This window comes from Taudactylus pleione, unplaced genomic scaffold (genome assembly GCF_031769625.1).
Source record: "Taudactylus pleione unplaced genomic scaffold, aTauple2 ptg000673l, whole genome shotgun sequence".
Classification (NCBI taxonomy): Eukaryota; Metazoa; Chordata; class Amphibia; order Anura; family Myobatrachidae; genus Taudactylus; species Taudactylus pleione.
The window spans coordinates 147,089-174,752 of NW_028285075.1; the positions used below are offsets into that span (position 1 = coordinate 147,089).

Here is a 27,664-nt window from a genome sequence, read left to right on the forward strand (position 1 = left end):
GCAAATCAGCCTCCAAAGTCTGTAAAACACAGGCAGAAAGCCTCCATTCTTTCAACTCTGGTGCTTGACTTATACAAAGTGTGCTTGATTTCTACAAAATATCTTCAGGCAATTTTTACTGTAGTACAAGGGACTTGTGTTTTTTATTTTTTTTTCTGGGCCCAAAATTCAAACTGCTTGTGGTCCATCTATAATGAGGCGGATTGTAATAATGAACGTTGTCTGGGGCAACGGGTTGTGGAAGAACGCAGGAAAATGTGAAAAATTCATTATCAAAATGCTTTTCCTGCTGCAAATCCCAATGATTGTTTCTACCATGTCGATGTGAGTAACGATGGGTAAACTGACAATATCGGCCCTTTCTACTGGGCAGATTGGAATTTAGATTTTAACCTGTTCCCTGAAAAATTAATGTATGATGTGTTAGAGGCAGTACAGTCTGTTTGCCGACTTTGCGTGGTCTAGCGAGGTGGCAGCAATGTCTAGAATGGCTGATCTGAAGATGGCGTCGTGCCGCTGTAGCCTATGGGCTACACTTTGCAAAATTTACCAGGAGAGGGTTCCGGAAAACCCCCGGCAATGGCCGCCGCGCATACATGGTCTGTAGACCGCGCATGGACGGGAGTCTGGCATAACCGCTTACATTGGAGGCCATACACTGATGGACCCTTCCCACCTTTTCCGAGTTGGTCATTAAAATTATGACAGTCCCTCCATCCTCCGGGCACTTAGCTGAAAATCCACCTATCATCTAAATTATTTGCAATGTAGTTGGTCCCACACCTCCCGCCTCAGAGCGGTTCACACCATCATTCTTCTGTTTCACATCATCCTCCCAGGGGGGGAAGTGCCTAACCCTAACATCCCCCCGGGGGTGCCTAACCCTAACCCTCCCCCCTAGTGGTGACTAAAGCTGGCCACACATCTAAAGATTATCTGTCCAACCAGCCAACTAGTTGATTGGTTGGAATTGCAATCTGGTAAGGTATGAAAGCAAATGACAATCAGCAATTTGCTCCCAAACACCGGAAAATGGACAAAAACTGTTGTTTGAACAAATTGTTTAGATCAAACATTTAACAAACTTGTCTGACGACCATTTTCATCTGTTTTCTGGCATTTAGGAGCAAATTGCTGATCATCAGTAAGTTACTCCCATACGTTATCAGATTTTCATTCCAACCAATCAACTAGTTGGCTGGTTGGACAGATAATCTTTAGATGTGTGGCCAGCTTTATTCTAACCTCCCCCCCAAAACCTAACCCTAACCCCACTACACTCCCTAAAGCTAACCCCTCCCACCCCCCGTGCGGCTATCGCTAAGGGCGCCCGGACTTTCCTCATTCAGTCCGGCGTCCTTCAGCGTTCCGACACCGGGAATAAGATAGGCGTCAGTATTTCGACGCCTATCTTAAATTCCTTGTCGGGATTCGGATGTCAGTACTGAGACCGGGGGCCGCTCATAACTACATCCCCACAAAATAGCTGCTGCCAATGTAAAATCACGCTGACTCTTTATTGCTGAGTGGAAAAAGTTGTTACAGTATGTGCTGCATGCAAACATTACATGAAAAAGGTGCTAATATATACAGTATATGTCGTGGGCATGTGGCTGAACTGATTGCAAACTCAGATGCATAACCGCTTACATTGGAGGCCATACTCTGATGGACAATTTGTACCTTTCATGGGACCAGTGGTCACACCAATCAGTATGGTTAATCTGCATTCACTACAAATTTCACTTTCCGTGTTAACATTCTTTGCAACTGTATGGGAGCTAATGTGTTGCAATACAGGCAGCTCCATCTGTATAAAAGACGGTAGATGCCTTTGCACATTGGATTCATGTTTTGTACACTCGGGTCTATTCACTATATGTGTCTTGGAGAGAGATAAAGTGGAGAGCAATATAGTACCAACCAATCAGCTCCTGTCATGTTACAGGCTGTGCTTGAAAAATGACAGTCAGGAGCTGATTGGTTAGTGCTTTATCTATCTCCAAGACTTAGAGGTCTATTTACTAAGCAGTGTTAGGAGACAGAGTGAAAAGTGATAAGAAAGTGATAAGGTGCCAGCCAATCAGCTCCCACCTGTCATCTCACAGGCTGTGTTTGAAAAATGACAGTTGGGAGCTGATTGGCTGGCACCTTATCACTTTCTTATCACTTTTCACTCTGTCTCCCTAACACTGCTTAGTAAATAGACCCTCTAAGTGAATTTTCTCTTTAAATAGAAGCAGGATCAGATCAGGACTGAAGCTGCATATTGAGTCATTTTTTTTTTTTGTATAGTTTTCATTCCTGCAAGTCAACTGCGGCCAAAAAAAAAAATCCGCTCGTCCCGTTTATATTCAAGAAGTACTGCCGTGTTGTGTAGCAATAAATCTGCTTTGTCTTTTGTCTATTGCCTTTCCGAGTTGGTCATTAAAATTATGACAGTCCCTCCATCCTCCGGGCAGTTAGCTGAAAATCCACCTATCATTTAAATTATTTGCAATGTAGTTTGCCGCACACCTCCCGCCTCAGAGCGGTTCACACCATCATTCTTCTGTTTCACATCATCTATTCATCTTCCATCCTTTCCCTAGCTCTTCTCTCCAGCCGGCCGCGTGAAAAATAACCAGAATTAACTTGTCTTTATGAACAGTCGCTGAAATCTACAGCCAGTGTCTTAGGACAGATGATTCCTCTGCACCAGGAGGTTTTATCCCAGGGAATGATATACTAAGTGGGTCAGCTAACTTCTCAACTTGTTAAAAGTTCGTTAACAAATACTGCAGATTACGTTATGTATATACAACGTTCTCCAAGTCAGCACAATGCTCTTTAATGAGCTTTTTTTTTTTTTTCAATCAATCTCCTCTCCAAGGTCTCGTACTCACCGTTTAAAGCAATCATGTTTTACCTGTAGTGCAATTAGCTTTGTCCAATGCGCGTTACGCACTTTTTTATATAGCTCACTGATCCCTATGGTAAATATCCCTCTGTACTTGATGGATCGCCTAAAATAGAACATGCTGCCTTGCAGGTGGTTCCGGCTATTAGTGAGGACACGAGCCACATCTACGACAGTGATCTCTATACAATGGCAGGAATTCCAGCTGCATTCAATCTATGATGGTCTAATTTAGACGTACCATCATTTGGAATGGGGAGGGGGTGCTCCCACATATTAGGGAGCGGGTACTTTGCTACGACTCCTACCGTTTCAACTGACGGTTAGCAGACTGTAACGGCTTGACTCAACTAAATCCATCACCTGGTGTTCACAATTTATTTAATATACAGAATCGTTGCACAAAAGTCAGAAATATAAACAGATGGTTACCAAATGACATTATAAACGAGTTTTATCATACGCAACGAGTTTTAAATCTCGTTGCGTATTATAAACTGTCATTTTTCAAACACATGACAGTTGGGAGCTGATTGGCTGGAGCACCATTATTATACGCAACGAGTTTTAAAACTCTGTGCATAGGATAAAACTCTTTGATAAATGGCCCCCTATATTTAATCTCAGAATACTCGACTATTTGGATATTTATGTTCCGATGTAGAATTGAACGCCAGTTGGCTGTAGTACACCCGAATTGCGCTCACGTAACAAAATGAGCATGTTTTAGCATGCATTCACAGCTGTGCCAATCTCTGCGGATGGACCAGATACACGCTGGACCAGATACATCCCTATGCTTGGTTTCTAAGTCTTCGTTATCAGTGCATACTTGCACCACCCCTGTCCTTGGCTTAAGACATCCATCAGGCGTATTCACTTGTACGCACAACACTGCGTATCAAGTATTTCCGCTCACTAGACGCTCCACTACTGCCCAATTACACGCCTTCAGCAATAAATAGAGATGCAACTCTCAGGGGTCTAGTTACTAAGCAGTGTTAAGACTTAAGAGACAGAGTGAAAAGTGATAAGAAAGTGATAAGGTGCCAGCCAATCAGCTCCCAACTGTCATCTCACAAGCTGTGTTTGAAAAATGAAAGTTGGGAGCTGATTGGCTGGCACCTTATCACTTTTCATTCTGTATCCTATTCCTAACACTGCTTAGTAAATAGACCCCTCAATCTCCTGCAGTTGCTTCCGCTCAGCTCCAGATCATGCAAAACTGAATTTGCACTGGTCCCTTAATGTGTCTTTGTTGCGGCACAGGTTAGAGGCAGCCATTTTACAGTACCTGGTGCCTCAGGGATATCACTAGATTCTAGTGAATTGATAGGTACATTCTCAGGCGAAAAATGGCTGCCTGCCATGTGAGCAAGTAACGGGTACACTTTATTAAGTGATGGCTTGTAATGGAGCATGTATATGGTATGGCATGTTCAGTGTTTAGTGTGTAAATATTATACCTGTGACGGCAGCGACGTAAAAACCTCATAATTTTCCGAGCAGCTTGATCCTGCTTCTTTGTAAGAAGACTGCTTCTGCGGGAGAGCAAAATTACAGATCGTTACTCACATTTTACATATCTCCCAAGGCAGAACATGCAAAATCATTATGATATAAGCCCCGCCCATGACCTGGCCAGAAAAAAACTACTTTCAAGTGAAACACCACCCACTTTTGGGCAAACTCCACCTCTTTCTGTGAGTCAGTGCTGTCCCACCATAAATTGGGGCTGATGGGAACCTGGGTGCACACTGGGTACACGGCGGGCGTGTACCCCCAAATATGTCTGTAAACGACGTTGTTCACAGACATATCGTATCTGCTCTGCGACGCAGCAGATGGGCAATAGATCTGCAGATAATCACCGCATCTTAGCGGTGTGTACGGGCGGTCAACCAAACGCCCGAACACATGCTGCAGGGACTGCCGGTGAATGACATCTCTGCTGGGTAGGCAAATCCAAATGCCCGACCAGTTGTGAAGTCAGCTCAGACACGTCGAACGGCCGATTAGTAAGTGTGTATAGCTTACCTGATCGGCCGCTCTGTCGGCATGACAGCAGAGAGATCTGCCTGGTGGTACCCACCTTAAGGCAATATTTAGCATACAGATGGGGCCACATACACCTATCCTCAAATCGCACCAAATAGCCAAGTTTATTGAACCATGGACTTTGCGAGTCGCGTCGAAACATTAATCCTATAAGCGAACTAGACGCAAAATTAAAGAAAAAGTAGAACAAAAAAGCAAATTTGAGAAAATGTAGCAACATTGAGGAAAAACTACACAATCTGGGGTAAAATGGCAAAAGGCAGGCCCGGTACGAGTGACCTGCGCCATAGATCGTTATGCTGTATCTGCGACTGTATACCAATCCCTTTGCGACCAAAAAAATGATCTCAAATACCTAGTACCTGTACAGTACACTACTGCACAGCGCAGGAATCGTGTCAGGCGTTTTGCGCCATATGGTGTTACCAAACTTAGGGGTCTATTTACTAAGCAGTGTTAGGAGACAGAGTGAAAAGTGATAAGGTACCAGCCAATCAGCTCCCAAGTGTCATCTCACAGGCTGTGTTTGAAAAATGACAGTTGGGAGCTGATTGGCTGGCACCTTATCACTTTTCACTCTGTCTCCTAACACTGCTTAGTAACTAGACCCCATAGTGTATGAGGAGGACACATCTGTACATATATCACACACACAGACACACACACACACACACACAGTATGACAACATTTCTTTCACACCTCAGTTTTTGTTGAACGAGAGCTGTCCGGCGCTTCTGCTGCATCCGTCCGCACTCTTTGTAGCTCCTGTAGTACTGCTGGATGAGAACTGCCGCGCGCCGGCTCTGCTGGAACTTCTTCTGCTCGTAATAGCTTCTGAACTTGCTCTGGATGAGAATTGCAGCTTGTGTCATCTTTTTATAAAGTGCATACTGTGTAGGAAAGGAATGGCCACAATTCCATTAGCACATTTATATAACATGCCATCTTCATTTGCAGATCTGATAGAACACTTCTTGTTTACTCTCACTGTGACCCCTTATACATATTACAGGCTCACTTGATGTATCACAGATCATACATTTAAATGAACTAAAACAACAAGTGTATGACAGTAACCTTCAGTGGCACAGTCTATTGATGATCAACCCATCCCCACCTATCACGGTTCATTTACAACAGCAATGTAGGGGCACAGGCAGTACTGTAGGAGAAAAGGGTAATTAATGAAAGGGCCTGAAGGCATGTTGGGCTGGACTTGTCGTCACAAATAACGTCAGGCTGGGGGGAGCCCCACTAGCTGGGCTTCCTCCAGCCCTCTCCGGTCACTGAATGGCTGCCGCACGCATGCGCGCAGCATCCATTCAGACTCCGGGGTCTGGGCACTGCCACACAGCTGCGGCGGTGGGGGTCCCCAACCTCCCGATTTGACTACCCGCGGGCTACTTCGGCCCACGGGTGGAACAGCGAGACAGTACTGTCCCGATGAAATCGGGATGTTGGGGAGGGGTGCGCCCTCTATGGGTGGCGCCCCTGTTCGAACGCACTGGTCGAAAAACCCTAGAGCCGGCCCTGATCCAACAATACTAGAGGGTAAATTTATCAAAGCTTGAAGAGAGCTAAAGTACCAACCAATCATCTTCTTACTGTCATGTTACAGGCAGTGTTTGAAAAATGACAGAAGCTGAGAGCTAAAGTACCAACCAATCAGCTCCTACCTGTCATTTTTCAAACAGCCTGTAACATGGCAGTTAGAAGCTGATTGGTTGGTAGGTACTTTATCACTCTTCAGCGGATCATACTTCTGACACAAAGTACCAACCAATCAGCTCCTAACTGCCACTTTTCAAACACAGCCTGTAACGTAGCAGTTAGAAACAGATTGGTTAGTACTTTATCTCTCTCCACTTTATCACTCTCCTATACTTAGTTCATCTCCCCCTTTTCTCTCTCCATGCGATAAATCTATCCCTAGGTGCAGAGTGTATGTTCTATAAAGATGCCATCCCTCTACATATGCAGAAGGCAGATAAATGGACACATCCGCGCCAAATTAAATACACTGCGGGATGCCCTTTCTTTCTGGTCTGTAAATGAGCCGATCAGAGTGTGTAGATCTATGTCGGTGCAAAAATAAAAAGAATTGTAGATGTGTCTTTGAAAAGAGTTATGTAGTTTACTTTGTCTGAATGAAAATCATCTGGATAATGTCAATATTATCCCGTAGTTGCCTGCTCTCCCAGAATGTCTGGGAGACTCCCGAATTAGTGTGAGACCTCTCAGGGGCCAATTCTCTCAGAAGAGGGGCAGATTTACTAAAGCTTTTAAAACTGGCAAGAGGTGGGGTTGTCCATAGCAACAAATCAGATTTTAGCTAATTATACCTCTATTGCACAGGTTCTCAAACTCGGTCCTCAGGACCCCAAACCAGGCTTGCCTACCCTCCCGATTTGGCCGAGAGCCTCCCGATTTTCGGGTGCCGCTCCCAGCCCCCCGGGAAGGCAGGCAAGACTCCCGCAAGCTGCCATCCCTCCCTACCCCCCTGCAGAGTTACTAGGGAAACCCCAGCAGCGGTCTCCAATCACAAGTAAAATGATTAGCTCCACCAGTGCAACTTTTAGAATGTGTCAGTGAGTAATGACTACACCTGTGCACCTGCTGGGTGACTTGGAAAATGTGAACTGTGTGGGGTCCTGAAGGCCGAGTTTGAGAACCTCTGCTTTTGGTTCTAAAAGATGATAGGCAGAATCTGATAGGTTCCTATGGGCAACACCACCACTTGTCTGTTTTGGAAGCTTTAATAAATCTACCACAGAGAGTGTTAAGCTACAGCAGAAATTAAGCCCCGCCCACCAGCTCTTTTCCTAACCAGCTGCCGCATCTCCCGAAGGTGAGGTAGAAAATATAGGTAAGTATGTAATATCCTAATATCTGACTATCCAGAATTTATGTAACATTAAATAAAAGTGTTTGTCTGAAACTTTGCTTTTTTATGCTGTATATCAGATAAAATGATACGCTAAAAAAGCACTTCATATTCTTCTGTATTACTAGGCACGAACTATAGAGACCTCATAATATTCGCTGCAGCAAGCTTGGATAGTTCAGTTTGGCGGGTGAAATTAGGCCTTCATTTATTTAATCAGGCCAATTAGCAGCCAGTGTGGAGCAAAATTATAAATAGCCTATTACCAAGCACATCTATGTGACAGGACCATCAGGAGCCATCACTATCTGCACATAGCACGTTCCCCAACAATGCTGAATATTTATCTGTGGAAAATAGCTGCCCATCCAGGCGCTATTGTGCAGAAGGTCAGATGTAAAAATAATACTTAGGAGGACACGTATGAAAGAGATTGCTGGATTAACCTGGGCCTGTGAGTGAGGAGTTCAATGAGGTGATGAAATTCAGCCACCACGTCCCAACTCTGCTTATTCTATAAATATAGGACTAACAAGTTATTTAAAGAGGAAGCACAGGCCCTGATTCAGAGCCGGACGCTCTGACCAGAGCGCTCGCTCTGAATCAGGGCCCACCTCCATTAATATGGAGCGTCCTCCTGGACGCTCGTATAGCTGTGGGTCACCACCCACAGCATATACGAGCGTGCAACAAGATGGTCGCGATGGTCTTGACCATCGCGACCATCGCAACTGCGAGAAAAAGCCTGCGGTTGGGTTTTTCAACCGCAAGGCCAGGAGTGATTTTTGGCTCTATCAGAGCCAAACTCACTCCCACTGACCCTTCGCTCGTCGGGTCTTGCGCATGCGCACGACGGAGCTCCCTCCGTCGTGTGCATGCGCAGTGGGGACCATCGACCCACTTGCTAGCGGACAGCCGCTCGCGAGTGGGTCTGAATGAGGGCCACAGTGCATAGTCCCACGTTCAGTGGCCGGTTTTAGCCACTTATATGTGAGCAATGTATATAGGGCAAGTAATGAGCATATTACCATTTTAGGAAAGATACATGCACATATATCACATCATTCTATGTATATAACAGCAAGGCGCTCTTGGTGTAGTATATAAAAAAAAACAACTGCGTACTTATTGTAAAATAAAGTTGCGTTCGTCCAATCATATAACCACTTGGGGGATGGTAAAGAAAAGTCCTCTCTTAAGGCACTTTAACGGCCACTTTTAGTATAGAATCTTGGTAAACAGAATAAGGTTCACATATAAATCACCCAACTCGCATGAAAGCGGCATCCCGATGCGGCATCCCGATGGTTAGTATACAGATAGGGGTCGGGTAAGTATACTTACCCTTCTCCCCTAACCCTCCCTTCTTATAGCCTAACCCTAACCCTCCCCACCCCGCACCCTAACCCTCCCCGATAGTGCCTTAACGTAAATCACCCCCCTTCGTGCCTAACCCTAACCCCCCCCCAGTGGTGCCTAACTGTAACCCCCCTCTAGGGATGTCTACCTCTACCCCCAAACCCTAACCCTGCTTGCCAGCATGCCAACCGCTGGTCTGCTAACTAGACCCGCTCGCTGCAGGAGGCAGCTCGCCGGTCTGATGGGCTTTTCTTTCTCTTCAGACCGCTCGCTAAGCTGTGGTGACCCACAGCTTTTGCGAGCGGCCTGGAGCCCGTTGCAATTACCGTGACCATCCGGCTTGCGAGGAGACCCTGTGGTAGGGTGTCAGCTCTCATATGGCCGAGTGGACTCTCTGCTCTAATAGAGCAGGAAGTCCGCTACTGACATCCCTCGTGATGTCAGTAGGGCTGCCCACAAACGCCAGGTGTTCCTAAGGGCACGCCTGCGTTTGTGCAGCCAGCCCCCCTCCCCACCTACAAAACGGGGAAAGCTGTCAATCAACATCGACAGCCAACCCTTCTTGTAGCGAGACCTGAAGCGACGGAGCAGCCATCGCTGGACGGGTCTCGCGCATGCGCGAGGCGGCGTATGCGCAGTGGGGGACCATCGACCCGCTTGCGAGTGGGTCTGAATCAGGCCCTATATCCCCTATTTGAATACCACTGAAAGTGGACGTTAAAGCACACATAATACATAAGTCATGTCCCCCCCAATCATAAAAATCATTGTAAAATACTATGTACAGGCTTCCAACAGGCCCAGTCCTGGGTACTTCGGACCTCATTCAGCCCCGCTCGATAGATGCACTAGCTCTCTCGATGCGTATGCACATTCGGGAAGGCAGGTGATCGCACGGCAAGGCATTAGCACGCCCACTATGTCTTGGCGTGCGATCGCTTTGTTGGAGTCTAAAGACGCCCACTTGCGCACGTCATCTCCAGGAAGTGTATGCAACCATCGGATGCATTCACGGAGCTTGTGGTTGCCTTTACCCTACCGCAAGCACTGCGAGCAGCCAGGTGATGTGTACTATGACGCTGCCTCTTAATTATGCACGCCTCTGAAACGCCGTTAAGACGCTCACACGCCTGCGTTCGCACCTCCACTCCCCCGTTTCTAGTGGCCAGCCCCTGTCACCACCCACAAATGGCTTCTACTGTCACTCATTCTGCCGGGCTGTCTATGCGCAGCGAGCGGACGCTTACCGATCGCTTGTACTGGTTCGCACACGTGCACTTCGAACTATACGCATGCGCAGAATGCAAACATCGGCTGCCTGCATGCCAATGCTTCCTAGCGAGCGGGTCTGAATCAGGGGGAAGCAATCGGGAAGCCGACTGCCTATATACCGGCATCCGGCTTCCCGACTGTCTTATCCCGGCATGGGTGAAATGCCGGGCGTCTAGATGTAGATGCCCGCATTTCCCCGACGCCGGGAGCGGACAGCCGCGGGGGGGGGGGGTTAGGTTTAGGGCTCCCGGTGGGGACTTATGGTTAAGCACCCCCCCGGGAGGGTTAGGGTTAGGCTAGGGGGAGGGAGGGTTAGGGTTAGGCACCCCCGGGGGGGACTTAGGGTTAGGCACCCACCCGGGGGACTTAGGTTTAGGTAGCGGGGAAGGGGGTGGTTAGGGTTAGGCACTTAGAGGGGGGATTAGGGTTAGGCACTTGGGGGGGAAGTTAGGGTTAGGCAACCCTAAGAAGGGTTAGGGTTAGGGGGGTTAGATTAGGTTAGTGGATACTTACCTATCCACGATCGGGATTTCCAGCGCTGTCGGGCTGCCGCTGACGGGAATCGAACCGCCGGCCATGTGGCCGGTGGTATTTCATACCCATTCCGAATCAGGTCCTTAGTACCTTGCCCCTGCTCATTAATATCAGAGATGTGCGGGCTGTGCGAGTACGTGGTAACGGTGAGACCATTAGAGTTGCTCCTGCGATATACTGAGTAGAATTCAGGCCAAAAAGGAAATATATAATCTATGTTCATCCAAAATATCCTCACGTACTTCCTATAGAAGGTGACCATAGCTCGTGTCAAAATCCTCAAACATTTCCCCACTGCTAGCAATTAGATATTATTACCTTCAAGGCTATCCATGTAAGCTTTGGAAAGAATGAAATAAGAGGGTTAATAAGAGAGTGCAAAACATCAATAATTAATAGTAATAATGAAAAAGTGAAACAATTAGGTTAATCTTTAAGCGTTTGAGGACATAACAAGCAGCAAAGAGCAACAAATAATAGACTGTGATATTGTGCGACAATAAATGGCGTTTGTCCATAACATGACTGACTGTGACAATACTTTAATTATCTGAACATAATTAAAAACAGTATTTTATTATGCTTGGCCTGCGATAGTTACTTCTCGTTAGAGTGAATCATCTCACTGATCTTCGGCCTTTGATAGCGGGGAGGCCGCTCATTGGCTTTGATGTGTAATAACGGCGGTCCTCAGCTGGCCTCGTTTTCTGCTCGGCTGCTGTTTATTGCGCCCATAAAACTTTAATGTCCAGTCCCATTTAGAAATTTTTATTGAATTTGCAACAAAGTAAAATAGGCGTTTCAACACACTGTGCGCCGATGTTCCTCCAAATTAATTTCATATCAAGCTGTCTGAATAAAAAACAAAAAACTAAAAAAAAAAAAAACAAATCTCCGCAGAATGCGCGGAACGTTTTATTTTCAGTCGCACCTCAGCATCACCACAACTTAACTTCTCTATCATTTATTTGAGATATTACATTTGAAGGTTGGAATAGTAACTTGTATGCTGCTTTCTATATACAGATTGACCTCATACAATTCAGTTGCACCAAACAGCTCCTCGCAGCTCGCCAGGACCACGGGAGACTCAAAATGTGCGTCTTATTCGTATAAATGAAAAAACTGGACGCAACAAAACTACTCTGCTAGATAGCACGAATGAATTTGATGCGCAACATTTGTACATCTGTGTGCGACTGGGTCTGTATCAGTGTGCGATGCAGAGGCCGTGGATTTTTTTCTCACGCCAAGCAACCAATTAGATTCCAGCTACCACTTCTCTATCGCATTCCAGAAAATGATAGACAGTATCCGAATGGTTGCTATGGGCAACGCCTCCACTTATCTGGTTTAGAAGCTTTAGTAAATCTGACCTTATTACCGGCACACAGAGAGGTAATAGGGTGCTGCTGACAAGCTAACAATCTATAGGAACAAACTGACCCAGGGGCAGAACTATGGGAGACAATGGAGGCATCTGCCGCCGGGCTCCAGCTCTGAAGGGGCACCTCCTCCATTGTCCACAACATATTCACTCCACTTAGGGCTGTAACTATGTACTCGGAGTGTACGGTCACGGCCGCCCAATACATGGCACCCCTTCCCAGCACCTGAGAAGCCCCCATACACTAGTGGAGAGCTCCATGTCAGACCATCAGCTGCTGCCTTTGTCTATCTATAGCCTGTCTGCATGCGAATTGCTACATTACCGTGTCAGTAGCTGTGACCGGGGAGGCACCAAATGATAACTTGCCTCCGGGCATTTGGGATGAACATATGCCACTGAACTGACCCAATATTACATACAAGTACAAATAGATCTAATAATAAAAGATACCTATCTGGTATCTTTCCAAAACAACTGGACAGGTTGATGATGTACATGTTTGTCAAACCATACATCATACTTACATACTCTCTCGAAGATGCGGGAGACTCCAGATTTTCCCGGGTAGTCCCCCGGACACCCTGAAAAATGGGTGGGACTCCAGCATCCTGCCCACTAAGAACCTCATTCAGAGGCGATCGGAGGATGCAAGCGGTCGCTCAGAAAATAGGCGGCCGCTTGCATCCTGACTGCCTGCCTCTGTTTCGGTCGTTAGGCTGTGGGTTTACACCCACAGCTCTAACGACCGCTCGGGTGATGGTCGCGATGGTCAGAGACCATCGCGACCATCGGGGCTTACGATGAGACCCTAGGGTAGGGTCTCACTTGTCGTAAGCCCCGGAGAGCTTCTGGCTCTGTCAGAGCCGGAAGCTATCCACTGACATCACTAGTGATGTCAGTGGGGCCTCCCCCAAACGGTAGGCGTTTGGGCTGCCACCCCCCCGGCCCGCCTTCCAAACGGGGCGAGCTGTCAATCAACATCGACAGCCCTTTGGAAAGAGACCCGCTACGACCAGCGCTGTCGGTCGTAGCGGGTCTCACGCATGCGCACGAGGGAGCCGGCTCCCTCGTGCGCATGCGCACTGGCCAAACATCGAGGCGGCCGTAGACCGTACGGCCGCCTCTGAATAAGGTCCTAAGTTCCTAGTAAAGTGGGCAGGACGGGGAGATGAAACCCGAATCGATGGTCTCTATGGAGGAGACGAGGCCAATACCACAAGATTTGCATTGATTTGGACCCACCCCCCTCCCGCGGACCAACCATTCAGGGCATTTTGTGGTGACGGCCTGGGGAGGCGCCTAATGACTAAAGAGCCCCCGAAATGGTCATCTTCAACTCCTCTCTGGGCATCTCCCGGAGAGCAGAAGTAAAAAGCCAGTAAGTATACCATACATTCGTCTACAGTAAATGATCCCCCATTTATAACCCAAATGCATGCAGCATGTACATAGCAAATACCTGGAACCGGTCCATAGATGCACAGTAGGTGGGGAATTATGCTATTTGACACACAGGGAGTAAAATAAATCCTACCAGCCGCTCATCTAGAACCGTATATCCTGTGCAATGGAAAAAGCCTCCTGTGCTGTTTGGTCAATCACAATACTTACAGATCCATTTTTAGTTGTGGTTTTTTTTTTCCTCCCATTGAAGAGCAGTTATTAAACTAGACGCACAAACATATTTGGCTCCAACTAATTGAACAGTTGTCTATTTATATAACATTAGTCTTGCACATTTGAAAACAGAAGAGTGAAATAAAGACGCTGTAATTGCCGATATCTAAGGAGCCGCGCAACCTCTGCCTTGTCAGATTACTGGAAATAAACTATTTTGAAACGGTGAATTTAGAGTGTAGCATAAAATAGTCCTAAAAAAATAAGAATGCACTTAGAGCACAGTGGGAGGGGGGGGGGGGGTAAATGTAGTGCAATTTATTACCATTTTCCATTTTATAGTAGACCAGTCACGGTACAATCGAAAATACAAATGTTAAAAGTCCAGCCGTACTCTCTGTGGGCCTGAGGCCTGATTCAGGGATGACCGGTAATGCAATCGCACACTCTCACCGATCACAGTTGTTAAAATATACTTATACCCTCCAAAGCACAGCCGAGCATAGTGGTGCCCACTGCGGCCTTCTCATTTTACGTAACGCTGACTACCTGTCACTCACTTTGCGAGTGGTTCCTCTGTACGAACGTAATCGCAATACAATCGATGTGCAGTGTGGCATTCGCGCACTACCGAACAATCAGGCCCCTGGTTTGTAGTGGAATGCTGATGGACCGGTTTTGCATGAAGCTGCGGTAGCCTGATTTACTACTAAGAGCCGTATTCAATTTGAGCGGACCAGCGATGCTTTTTCGCCTCCTGGACTTTTCACCTACATCGCGTGTTTTGCAAGCGGAAAAGTATCGCGCGCGTGCCCGCTTATCCCCGTATTCAATTTCAAAGTAGGCGAAAACCGGACCTGGCGAAACTTAAACAAGCAGAATGTACTGTCAGATTGTGGAAATCAGCCTGACACCCCCCAAAAGATGCTCTGACATGGGGTTAGCTATGGTACCCCCCGATTTGGCTTGCTGAAGGTATTTGGTGTTTTTAAACGGGCTCAATAGCTGCTAAATAGCGTTTTTGTAAAAGTGGTGAAGAGTAGTATTCTGGAGGTTTTTTTGCAGAAAATAACTTATCCCAGCAAATTTGGGGTGCTTGAAAATGGGGGTCAGCATATTCTAAAGTTACGTTTAAAAAACTTGAAAAATCCACCTGCCGAAAGCACCTGCAATGAAAAAAACACTTAGGACATACTTGGGGACCCCCCAGAGTCAAGTTCGCTAGGTTTTAACTTTGTCCCCCAACATTTTTTTTTCCGCCCCCAAATTCAAAGTGTTTTTTTTGGGGTGTCCTTAAGTGTTTTTGTAAATTTTTTGACACAGTTTACCTTTGGGGGACTGTCTGAAGGCTGCACAGGGGTTCCCGCAACGTTGCACCCCAAAACCCCAATTCTGCACTTTTCTCCTCCAACTATTCATAGGCAAAACTTTTTTGCCTATTACACTGCATTCACTTTCCACCTAGGCGGAAAGTCTTTCAAATTGAATACGGCAATTATTTCCACCTGGCGATATTACGTCATCGGCGAAAAGTTTCCGCCAAAAACACGCGAAAACGGCTTTTCGCCTCAAATTGAATACAGGCCTATATGCTAATACGGGATCTTCTTCAGGTAATGCATGAATCTGCGCATCTTCAAAAGGGGAAACCACGCCACCCACTGATTTTACGCTAAACGCTGCAACCGTCATCCTTAGTCGGTGCAAGAGATCGCTACCCTACTGTGTACGCATGACCCAGAATCGCGTGGACATCTGGATACACATGATCCATCTAATACAGAGGCTGACCAAGACTTGCTGTAATAGACAACTGGAAGCCATGTTTATCTACCTCTGGGATAAAGGTTTACCGTAGGAATGCTGTTATATTCAATCGGAGGCCACTTAATTAGGTGCACCTGTACTGTACACCTGCTTGTTATTGAAAATATCTAGTCAGCCAATCATGTGGCAGTAACACAATACATAGAAGCATGCAGGCATGGTCAAGAGGTTCAGTTGTTATTCAGACCAAACACCTGAATGGGGAATAAATGTGATTTAAGTGACTTTGATCAAGGACTAACTATTCAAGCCAAACTGGGTAGTTTGAGTGTCTCAGAAACTGCTGATCTCCTGCCATTCTCATTCACAACAGTCTCCAGAGTTTACAGACACTGGTGCACAAGATGAAAAACATTCAGTTAGCGGCAGAAGCGCCGGAGCAGGACGATTTGCACTCTGTGCCGCCGCCTGAACACGGGATGACATCACACCGATGGGGGCAGGGCGGCTATCACCAGGAAGTACAGGTTTGCCTAGAACGCTCCGGGTGTCTGTACAGGTTGCAGAGTGTCCGCAGAGTTAAAGTTGATCTAATCCACAGGTTCTCAAACTCGGTCCTCAGGACCCCAAACAGTGCATGTTTTCCAGGTCTCCTCACAGAATTACAAAGCTCCACCTGTGGATCTTTAAAAATGTGTCAGTGAGTAATGAATACACCTGTGCACCTGCTGGCTGACCTGGAAAATGTGAACTGTGTGGGGTCCTGAGGACCGAGTTTGAGAACCTCTGATAATCTAATGAGGAAGCTAAGGTTATTAAAGCGCTATTTCCTGATCGCCCAGGAGAGGTGAGAATGGGGCTATATGACATATATACATTTCTTTTGAAATTCAATGAATGAATAAACAAACAGAAGATTTGTGCAGCTGTGAATAATACCGGGCGCCTGATTTACAATGTAATTATATACTGATCAAACCATACTGGAGAGACTGTCAGAAGCAGATAACAACAACAGCAGCTAAATCTATGAAACCTGGATCTATCATCAGGAAATGTTTCATCCTGTAAGATCAGAGAAGACGCTGCACATTCATCACCACAATGCCGTCCGCTTCTTCCTTTCAACCATTGTTACTGGGGTGAATCTGTAAGTGATCTGGTTTCACATGTTATTGGACAGACATCATCTTCCTTACAAAGACAGTGGGCTTGTGGCTGCCTAGGCTTTTGGCTGTATATGCTCCCGCATGGCGCATCCCGTGCACGGGACTGTATGGACATATTCACCTGTATGCGGAACTGTGTGCATCAGTACAGCCGGGACACCCCTATCCGTACGCACTTGCATCAGCCCTATAGTTGGTGATAAAAGATCTGTCTGCAAACAGGGGTATTTAGGCATCCACACAAGTGTGCATGGACCGCAGTTCTGACGACACTGAACGCTGCCTGAATGACAATGCTACGCTGCAGCCCAGTTACGAACCCGCCAAAATGTGTCTCCCATATTTATACATAAGTATATACTGGGGTTTTGTAACAAGCAGAGTGTGAAAAAAAATGAAAGCTCTCAGTAAGCGGGCACAGACTCAACTCAACATCAGGTGCTTTAGGCAAAATATCTTTCAATACAACAGCCAACATACATGTCTCACATCATATAACCTCTTTTCCATCAGTACAACAGCCAACATACATGTCTCACATCATATAACCCCTTTTCCATCAGTACAACAGCCAACATACATGTCTCACATCACATAACCCCTTTTTCAACAGTACAACAGCCAACATACATGTCTCACATCATATAACCCCTTTTCCACCAGTACAACAGCCAACATACATGTCTCACATCATATAACCCCTTTTCCACCAGTACAACAGCCAACATACATGTCTCACATCATATAACCCTTTTCCACCAGTACAACAGCCAACATACATGTCTCACATCATATAACCCCTTTTCCACCAGTACAACAGCCAACATACATGTCTCACATCATATAACCCCTTTTCCACCAGTACAACAGCCAACATACATGTCTCACATCATATAACCCCTTTTCCACCAGTACAACAGCCAACATACATGTCTCACATCATATAACCCTTTTCCACCAGTACAACAGCCAACATACATGTCTCACATCATATAACCCCTTTTCCACCAGTACAACAGCCAACATACATGTCTCACATCATATAACCCCTTTTCCACCAGTACAACAGCCAACATACATGTCTCACATCATATAACCCCTTTTCCATTAGTACAACAGCCAACATACATGTCTCACATCATATAACCCCTTTTCCATCAGTACAACAGCCAACATACATGTCTCACATCATATAACCCCTTTTTCAACAGTACAACAGCCAACATACATGTCTCACATCATATAACCCCTTTTCCACCAGTACAACAGCCAACATACATGCTCACATCAAATAACCCCTTGTCCACCAGTACAACAGCCAACATACATGTCTCACATCATATAACCCCTTTTCCACCAGTATAACAGCCAACATACATGTCTCACATCATATAACCCCTTTTCCACCAGTACAACAGCCAACATACATGTCTCACATCATGTAACCCCTTTTCCACCAGTACAACAGCCAACATAAATGTCTGACATCATATAACCCCTTTTCCACCAGTACAACAGCCAACATACATGTCTCACATCATATAACCCCTTTTCCACCAGTACAACATACATGTCTCACATCATATAACCCCTTTTCCATCAGTACAACAGCCAACATACATGTCTCACATCATGTAACCCCTTTTCCACCAGTACAACATCCAACATACATGTCTCACATCATATAACCCCTTTTCCACCAGTACAACATACATCTCACATCATATAACCCCTTTTCCATCAGTACAACAGCCAACATACATGTCTCACATCATATAACCCCTTTTCCACCAGTACAACATACATGTCTCACATCATATAACCCCTTTTCCACCAGTACAACAGCCAACATACATGTCTCACATCATGTAACCCCTTTTCCACCAGTACAACAGCCAACATACATGTCTCACATCATGTAACCCCTTTTCCACCAGTACAACAGCCAACATACATGCTCACATCAAATAACCCCTTTTCTACCAGTGCAACAGCCAACATACATGTCTCACATCATATAAACCCCTTTTTCCTTACACTACAACAGCCAACATACATGTCTCACATCATATAACCCCTTTTCCATCCAACATACATGTCTCACGTCATATAACCCCTTTTCTACCAGTACAACAGCCAACATACATGTCTCACATCATATAACCCCTTTTCCACCAGTACAACAGCCAACATACATGTCTCACATCATATAACCCCCTTTCCACCAGTACAACAGCCAACATACATGTCTCACATCATATAACCCCTTTTCCACCAGTACAACAGCCAACATACATGTCTCACATCATATAACCCCTTTTCCACCAGTACAACAGCCAACATACATGTCTCACATCATATAACCCCTTTTCCATCAGTACAACAGCCAACATACATGTCTCACATCATATAACCCCTTTTCCATCAGTACAACAGCCAACATACATGTCTCACATCATATAACCCCTTTTCCACCAGTACAACAGCCAACATAAATGTCTCACATCATATAACCCCTTTTCCACCAGTACAACAGCCAACGTACATGTCTCACATCATATAACCCCCTTTCCACCAGTACAACATACATGTCTCACATCATATAACCCCATTTCCACCAGTACAACAGCCAACATAAATGTCTCACATGATATAACCCCTTTTCCACCAGTACAACAGCCAACATACATGCTCACATCAAATAACCCCTTGTCCACCAGTACAACAGCCAACATACATGTCTCACATCATATAACCCCTTTTCCACCAGTACAACAGCCAACATACATGTCTCACATCATATAACCCCTTTTCCACAAGTACAACAGCCAACATACATGTCTCACATCATGTAACCCCTTTTCCACCAGTACAACAGCCAACATAAATGTCTCACATCATATAACCCCTTTTCCACCAGTACAACAGCCAACATACATGTCTCACATCATATAACCCCTTTTCCACCAGTACAACATATATGTCTCACATCATATAACCCCTTTTCCATCAGTACAACAGCCAACATACATGTCTCACATCATGTAACCCCTTTTCCACCAGTACAACAGCCAACATACATGTCTCACATCATATAACCCCTTTTCCACCAGTACAACATACATGTCTCACATCATATAACCCCTTTTCCACCAGTACAACAGCCAACATACATGTCTCACATCATGTAACCCCTTTTCCACCAGTACAACATACATGTCTCACATCATATAACCCCTTTTCCATCAGTACAACAGCCAACATACATGTCTCACATCATTTAACCCCTTTTCCACCAGTACAACAGCCAACATACATGTCTCACATCATATAACCCCTTTTCCACCAGTACAACATACATCTCACATCATATAACCCCTTTTCCACCAGTACAACAGCCAACATACATGTCTCACATCATATAACCCCTTTTCCACCAGTACAACATACATGTCTCACATCATATAACCCCTTTTCCACCAGTACAACAGCCAACATACATGTCTCACATCATGTAACCCCTTTTCCATCAGTACAGCAGCCAACATACATGTCTCACATCATGTAACCCCTTTTCCACCAGTACAACAGCCAACATACATGTCTCACATCATATAACCCCTTTTCTACCAGTACAACAGCCAACATACATGTCTCACATCATATAACCCCTTTTCCACCAGTACAACCGCCAACATACATGTCTCACATCATATAACCCCTTTTCCACCAGTACAACATACATGTCTCACATCATATAACCCCTTTTCCACCAGTACAACAGCCAACATAAATGTCTCACATGATATAACCCCTTTTCCACCAGTACAACAGCCAACATACATGTCTCACATCATATAACCCCTTTTCCACCAGTACAACAGCCAACATACATGTCTCACATCATATAACCCCTTTTCCATCCAACATACATGTCTCACGTCATATAACCCCTTTTCTACCAGTACAACAGCCAACATACATGTCTCACATCATATAACCCCTTTTCCACCAGTACAACAGCCAACATACATGTCTCACATCATATAACCCCCTTTCCACCAGTACAACAGCCAACATACATGTCTCACATCATATAACCCCTTTTCCTTCAGTACAACAGCCAACATACATGTCTCACATCATATAACCCCTTTTTCAACAGTACAACAGCCAACATAAATGTCTCACATCATATAACCCCTTTTCCACCAGTACAACAGCCAACATACATGTCTCACATCATATAACCCCTTTTCCACCAGTACAACATACATGTCTCACATCATATAACCCCTTTTCCACCAGTACAACAGCCAACATAAATGTCTCACATGATATAACCCCTTTTCCACCAGTACAACAGCCAACATACATGTCTCACATCATATAACCCCTTTTCCACCAGTACAACAGCCAACATACATATCTCACATCATATAATCCCCTTTTTCCTTACACTACAACAGCCGACATACATGTCTCACATCATATAACCGCTTTTCCATCAGCACAACAGCCAACATACACATCCCACATCATATAACCTCTTTTCTATCAGTACAACAGCCAACATGCATGTCTCACATCATATAAACCCTCCCTCCTGTTTGCCCTGCAGTGCTGGGCTCAATGTCGTTAACGACATTGAGCATCCTCACTAAACGATATCGTCCAGTGACGTCACCCTCCCTCATCCCCGTACTTGCAGAACCTGAAGATATCGTTAGGTTGCCCTGCAAGTACGAGCGATGTAAAATGTCGTCAACGACCAGCGGGAGCGCGCGTCGTCGGTCGTTGACTGCATACCCACTGGACGATCTTTCGGACGATGAACGATAACAATATCGTTATCGTTCAAATCGTCCAATTTATCGTCTAGTGGTGGATACGCGCCTTTAGGCATATCAATCAGGAAAAATATGATTAGAAAATAATTTTTGATTCTCTTCTAAATAGAAAAATAATTTTCAATTTAGCTTTTAATGAATGCAAAAATAATGTTAAAATTGGTCAGATCAATAATCTATATTTCTGCTAATAACAAGGTTAAAACTCCTTTAAGACGAGGTCCGAATGAATGAAAAGAACCTTTACTATATGAACGGACGCACACTTGATTGATTTATTTCACATTATGGCACATAAGCTTCCAAGCAACGTCTTGCCATGTCGTGCTAGTATGGTGACATGTCTGCTTGGAGCCCACTGCGGTTGCCTCAGCTGCTTTGCCCTGGAGCCGGCCCTGGTTAGCACAAAGCATTTTACTTGGCTCTAGAATGTTGTTGCCTGGATAAAATGGTTTTGCTACCGACTGTGGTTTTTGGAAACATTCCTCACACATCTCTTTGAACAAAAAAAATAAATATATATATATATATATAATTAGGTTTTCCAGCTGGTTGTTGCTTCCATCCCTGTGTAAGCGGTGAATTACCTGTTTGTACTTTCTGTAGCAACGCTGAATGACGGCTCCGGCCACGTCCTGCTGTTCCCTCAATGGACGTCCCTGGAAGTACAGGAAAGGGATGCTGGGTAAGAGCGGGAGAGCCATTTTTCTAGCAGTGAGACTGATTGACCAGCTATATCATTTCTATCACATGCGGTGGGTTATAGGTGAATAACAGCATTTATTTTACTGGAGATGGTGGATATAGGGTTTGATTAGAGTGAAGGACAGTTACAACGCTGGAAGCAACCTAGGCGACATCCTGAGACCTCTATAGTGATGTAACACGCCGCCATCTGCATGGCAGCACCTAGATTCTGTTGCAATGTATGTTGCCTATATTCTGTTTGCGTCTGTGGGTGTATCTGCATGCGAAATGCCACGTTACAGTGTCAGCGGCTGTGACACTGTGTCGCATATCATTTTAATCAGCAGAAGCTGCTTGTGCATCCTATTCACATTGCTGTGCGAATAAATAAATAAGGTAAAGAGTTGCACGAAAAGACGTTCTGCGCTAACCGAGTCACGCCAAGGCATGGATAAACTAGAAGGGCTGTTTACAAGCAAGGAAGAAAGACGTATACGGACACATCTGTATTATATTTAAATAGCCTGCTCACCTTGTTAAGGTGTATTCAATTAAGCAGGAGCCTCGCCACGTGTGCGAAATGTTATCGCATACTTTCCGACGTTAAGTACGTCCCTATTTCCCAGAGGGGAGGCGCAATGCACTCGTGCAGCCACTTTCTGTGCCATAATGGCCCCGTCCCTGTGTAATGCTGTGAATAGCTGAGTTCTTAGTGATGAGATTCGCAGACCATCTTCACTGAGGTGGGGTCTACATTGCCTGTAGTTGGGGAGAGCTCTCGAAATTCATGAGTCTCCCGGACATTCTGGGAGGGTAGGCAGGTGTGTGTGACAGTTTGCCATGGAGTGTGCATTTTGTCAGAGGCCTTTAGGAACGATGAGTCTCCCGGACATTCCGGGAGGGCAGGCAGGTGTGTGTGACAGTTTGCTATGGAGTTTGCATTTTGTCAGAGGCCTTTAGGAACAATGAGTCTCCCGGACATTCCGGGAGGGCAGGCAGGTGTGTGTGACAGTTTGCTATGGAGTGTGCATTTTGTCAGAGGCCTTTAGGAATGATGAGTCTCCTGGACATTCCGGGAGGGTAGGCAGGTGTGTGACAGTTTGCGATGGAGTGTGCATTTTGCCAGAGGCCTTTAGGAATGATGAGTCTCCCGGACATTCCGGGAGGGCAGGCAGGTATGTGTGACAGTTTGCTATGGAGTGTGCATTTTGTCATAGGCCTTTAGGAACGTTGAGTATCCTGGACACTCCGGGAGGGCAGGCAGGTGTGTGTGACAGTTTGCTATGGAGTGTGCATTTTGTCAGAGGCCTTTAGGAATGATGAGTCTCCCGGACATTCCGGGAGGGCAGGCAGGTGTGTGTGACAGTTTGCTATGGAGTGTGCATTTTGCCAGAGGCCTTTAGTAATGATGAGTCTCCTGGACATTCCGGGAGGGCAGGCAGGTATGTGTGACAGTTTGCTATGGAGTGTGCATTTATCCAGAGGCCTTTAGGAACGATGAGTTTCCCGGACATTCCGGGAGGGCAGGCAGGTGTGTGTGACAGTTTGCCATGGAGTGTGCATTTTGTCAGAGACCTTTAGGAACGATGAGTCTCCTGGACATTCCGGGAGGGCAGGCAGGTATGTGTGACAGTTTGCTATGGAGTGTGCATTTTCTCAGAGGCCTTTAGGAACGATGAGTCTCCCGGACATTCCGGGAGGGCAGGCTGGTATGTGTGACAGTTTGCCGTGGAGTTTGCATTTTGTCAGAGGCCTTTAGGAACAATGAGTCTCCCGGACATTCCGGGAGGGTAGGCAGGTATGTTTGACAGTTTGCCGTGGAGTTTGCATTTTGTCAGAGGCCTTTAGGAACAATGAGTCTCCCGGACATTCCGGGAGGGCAGACAGGTCTGTGTGACAGTTTGCCATGGAGTGTGCATTTTGTCAGAGGCCTTTAGGAATGATGAGTCTCCCGGACATTCTGGGAGGGCAGGCAGGTGTGTGTGACAGTTTGCTATGGAGTGTGCATTTTGCCAGAGGCCTTTAGGAATGATGAGTCTCCCGGACATTCTGGGAGGGTAGGCAGGTGTGTGTGACAGTTTACCATGGAGTGTGCATTTTGTCAGAGGCCTTTAGGAATGAAGTGAGAATAAACAGAGTGTGCAGAACATTGAAACTCGGGTTATGGGGACAACATTACACATTTCTCTCCACCTTGTATTTCCTGAACACCGTCTGGACCAGTTTGGCAGCCTCGTAGAGCTCTCTCTGCTCGTGGTCTGAAAGGGTCAGCTGGGATATTTCATTTTCAACCTTCTCATTGGTGGATGCGCTGAGAAATTCTGACCAATCAGCAGCAGACGGCAGGCTGGGCTTTTCAAATGTTGTTTCGCTCATAGGGGAGCTCGCAGGACTTAAGCTGGTGTTTGAAGAAGGAGTCAGAGGTTCGTGGTAGAGCGACCTGTAATGAACCATAATAAAAAAACTATAAAATAAACAAACCTGCGGCTACAATGAATGGCTGGTTACTGGGTACTTTGAAAACAATATGGGGGACAATTATGGAAACTTGTAGATAGAACGAGGATTTGATAACCCATTGCAAACAGTCAGATGTCTGCTTTAATTTTCTCAACTGCACTACAAAAAATTGAAACGACCTGATTGGTCACGCCACTCTTACTTTGCACCCATTCCGATAAATGACCCACCGTATCTGTGCAGCGCTAGGCAAGTGATCAACATCAGCAAGATAACTGGCCAGCCAGCTCATGGTGGTGCTGAACGCCGCTGTGTCTGCCCTCTCTGCCAGCGGAGACTCCATGGGTACGAAATTCTCCCGCTTGATCCGTTCAGGTGTTGCTTCAATAATCTGTTCCGCCAAATTCATCATGTTCACCTGCATTGAAGAAAACGGGAAAACGTTGCAATAGAATCGCTTACGTTATAGGACATCGATCTGTGGTAATAATATAGAGAAGTTAAACCTCAGGAATGGTGAAATTATATGTACTTAGCACTGTATACTTTTTCTAAGTTGCTTACTGCACAATGCTGTATTTATTGAAAGTCTGCACCACATCCCGAGTCATCGACTTGCACCAATATACGGTATAAATTGCCCAGCTAGCAGGACAGGATGCTTTTTACATGAACTCCCGTTATTTTGCTTCCTGCGACAGCTGTCTCATTATAGACATGCTGCTGTTAGTGCCATTACATGAATTTGCCAGGCTTTTCAAAGACATTTATTAGGGGCCTCTATCCCAGCATTTACCCTGATGGTAAAACCACACTCACTGGGGTCCCCAATCAGATGTAGTACTCCTAATCCTAATTCTCAAGGCTAATTGTTACATAAATATAAAACAATGCGCACAGGCTTAAGGAGTACTATCGCATTCACATCGGCTGCTATGCCTATAAGTTACACCCTTAACTGCTACATTATTTTCATACCCATCTTATGTGTGGATGATTTGAAATTTATTGTAATTAGCCTTTTTTTTGCAGTGAGGACAATGTACGAGGCTTTGTGTACGCTCCTAGCATTGTTTTTATTTAACTCCTGTGTATACAAGCCCTAAAGGCAGCAGATGAAGGGACAATATTTTCTTTTAGATCTTCCTATTATCAGTTGCTCAATATAAATGAAGTAAAAAACATGCTGTCATCTTTACACATGTTGTGCTCCCTGACGTGCCGAGGATTCAACTCATTACTTTTTATTGTAAAATGCAGCATTAAGGTATAAAGGAATATTTGTCAACTCCTACATGTAGGTACTTAGCTTTTTTGGCATCTAAGCTTATTTCTGCTATTTCCGGTGAGACAAAGGGAACAATCCATTCACCTCTTGTTATTACAGCACAGTTTATACATGGTCGTATCCTGCACCGTGCATGATATTTCCATATGTGTGCAAGTGTCACTACCTGCTCCTAGGACAGTGAATGTCTGACAATGCGCAGGATAGAAAGAGAGAAATGGAACAAAAAGTATAGATCAACACTTCTTTGAAAGTATATATCATAACTGGATTTCATGTAATATATATACTGAAATCAGATCCCATGGAAAGTACTGTATACAGTAGCCTAATCGCAGATCTAATGCAAAATACAGACTGAAATCAGATCCGCATGGAAAGTATAGACCAAACCCAGATCTGCATGGAAAGTATAGATCAAAACCGGAGCTTATGGAAAGTATAGACTAAACCCAGATCTGCATGGAAAGTATAGACCAAACCCAGATCTGCATGGAAAGTATAGACCAAGCCCAGATCCACATGGAAAGTATAGACCAAACCTGGATCTGCATGGAAAGTATAGACCAAACCCAGATCCACATGGAAAGAATAGACCAAGCCCAGATCCACATGGAAAGTATAGACCAAACCCGGATCTGCATAGAAAGTATAGATCAAACCCAGATACACATGGAAAGTATAGACCAAGCCCAGATCCACACAGATAGTATAGACCAAATCCGGTTCTGCATGGAAAGTATAGATGGAAAGTATAGACCAAACCCAGATCTGCATGGAAAGTATAGACCAAACCCAGATCTGCATGGAAAGTATAGACCAAACACAGATCCATATGGAAAATATAGACCAAACCCAGTTTCGCCCAGACAGTATAGACCAAACCTAGATCTGCACAGACCAAAACCGGATCTTATGGAAAGTTGAAACAGATCTCCGCAGCTCATTTTGCCTGGACAAAAACACTGTACTTTCTACCTTGTAAATGCGCCCACAGTCCCTCTACACATACTTTTCAATATTTCAACTGTAGAATCCTGTTCTGCACGTAGAACAAAAATAGGGTCCACTCATGCACCAAACCCATACTCAGGAAAAAAACCATTAGACGGGGCATAGATTTACACAATGCCATCTTGGACCTATAAAACTGTCTGCCGTCACATATAGGTGAGCATGTGGTTTCACCAAAGGGCATCAGTGCCGTGGTTTTGGAAATAAACAGGACTCAATACAGTGATCACATTAGCAGCACCTTGTACAGCGAGGAAAACTTTTTATATAAACAATGCCGACACTCTGGAGTGAAAACAGCAGAGTCCATTTAATGACTTCAAACTTCCATGCGGATTTCATAGTGTTCTCGCAGTCTCAATATTAGGGGTGAGCGGGTTCGGATTTCTGAAATCCGAACCCCCCCGAGCCCCCC

The 27,664-nt window shown here is 45.3% G+C and overlaps 1 protein-coding gene across 1 annotated transcript in view; it reads right to left on the reverse strand.

Annotated features, from left to right (window-relative positions):
• CAMTA1 (calmodulin binding transcription activator 1) overlaps positions 1 to 27,664 on the reverse strand; it is a 1,701,345-nt gene that overhangs the window by 50,315 nt on the left and 1,623,366 nt on the right. The window contains exons 16-21 of the mRNA XM_088455852.1: positions 25,178 to 25,365; positions 24,681 to 24,927; positions 22,388 to 22,459; positions 11,326 to 11,346; positions 5,658 to 5,848; positions 4,366 to 4,440 (exon numbers count right to left, since the gene is read on the reverse strand). Of these exons, the coding sequence (XP_088311978.1) occupies positions 4,366 to 4,440; positions 5,658 to 5,848; positions 11,326 to 11,346; positions 22,388 to 22,459; positions 24,681 to 24,927; positions 25,178 to 25,365 (794 nt within the window). The remainder of the gene's footprint in view (positions 1 to 4,365; positions 4,441 to 5,657; positions 5,849 to 11,325; positions 11,347 to 22,387; positions 22,460 to 24,680; positions 24,928 to 25,177; positions 25,366 to 27,664) is intronic.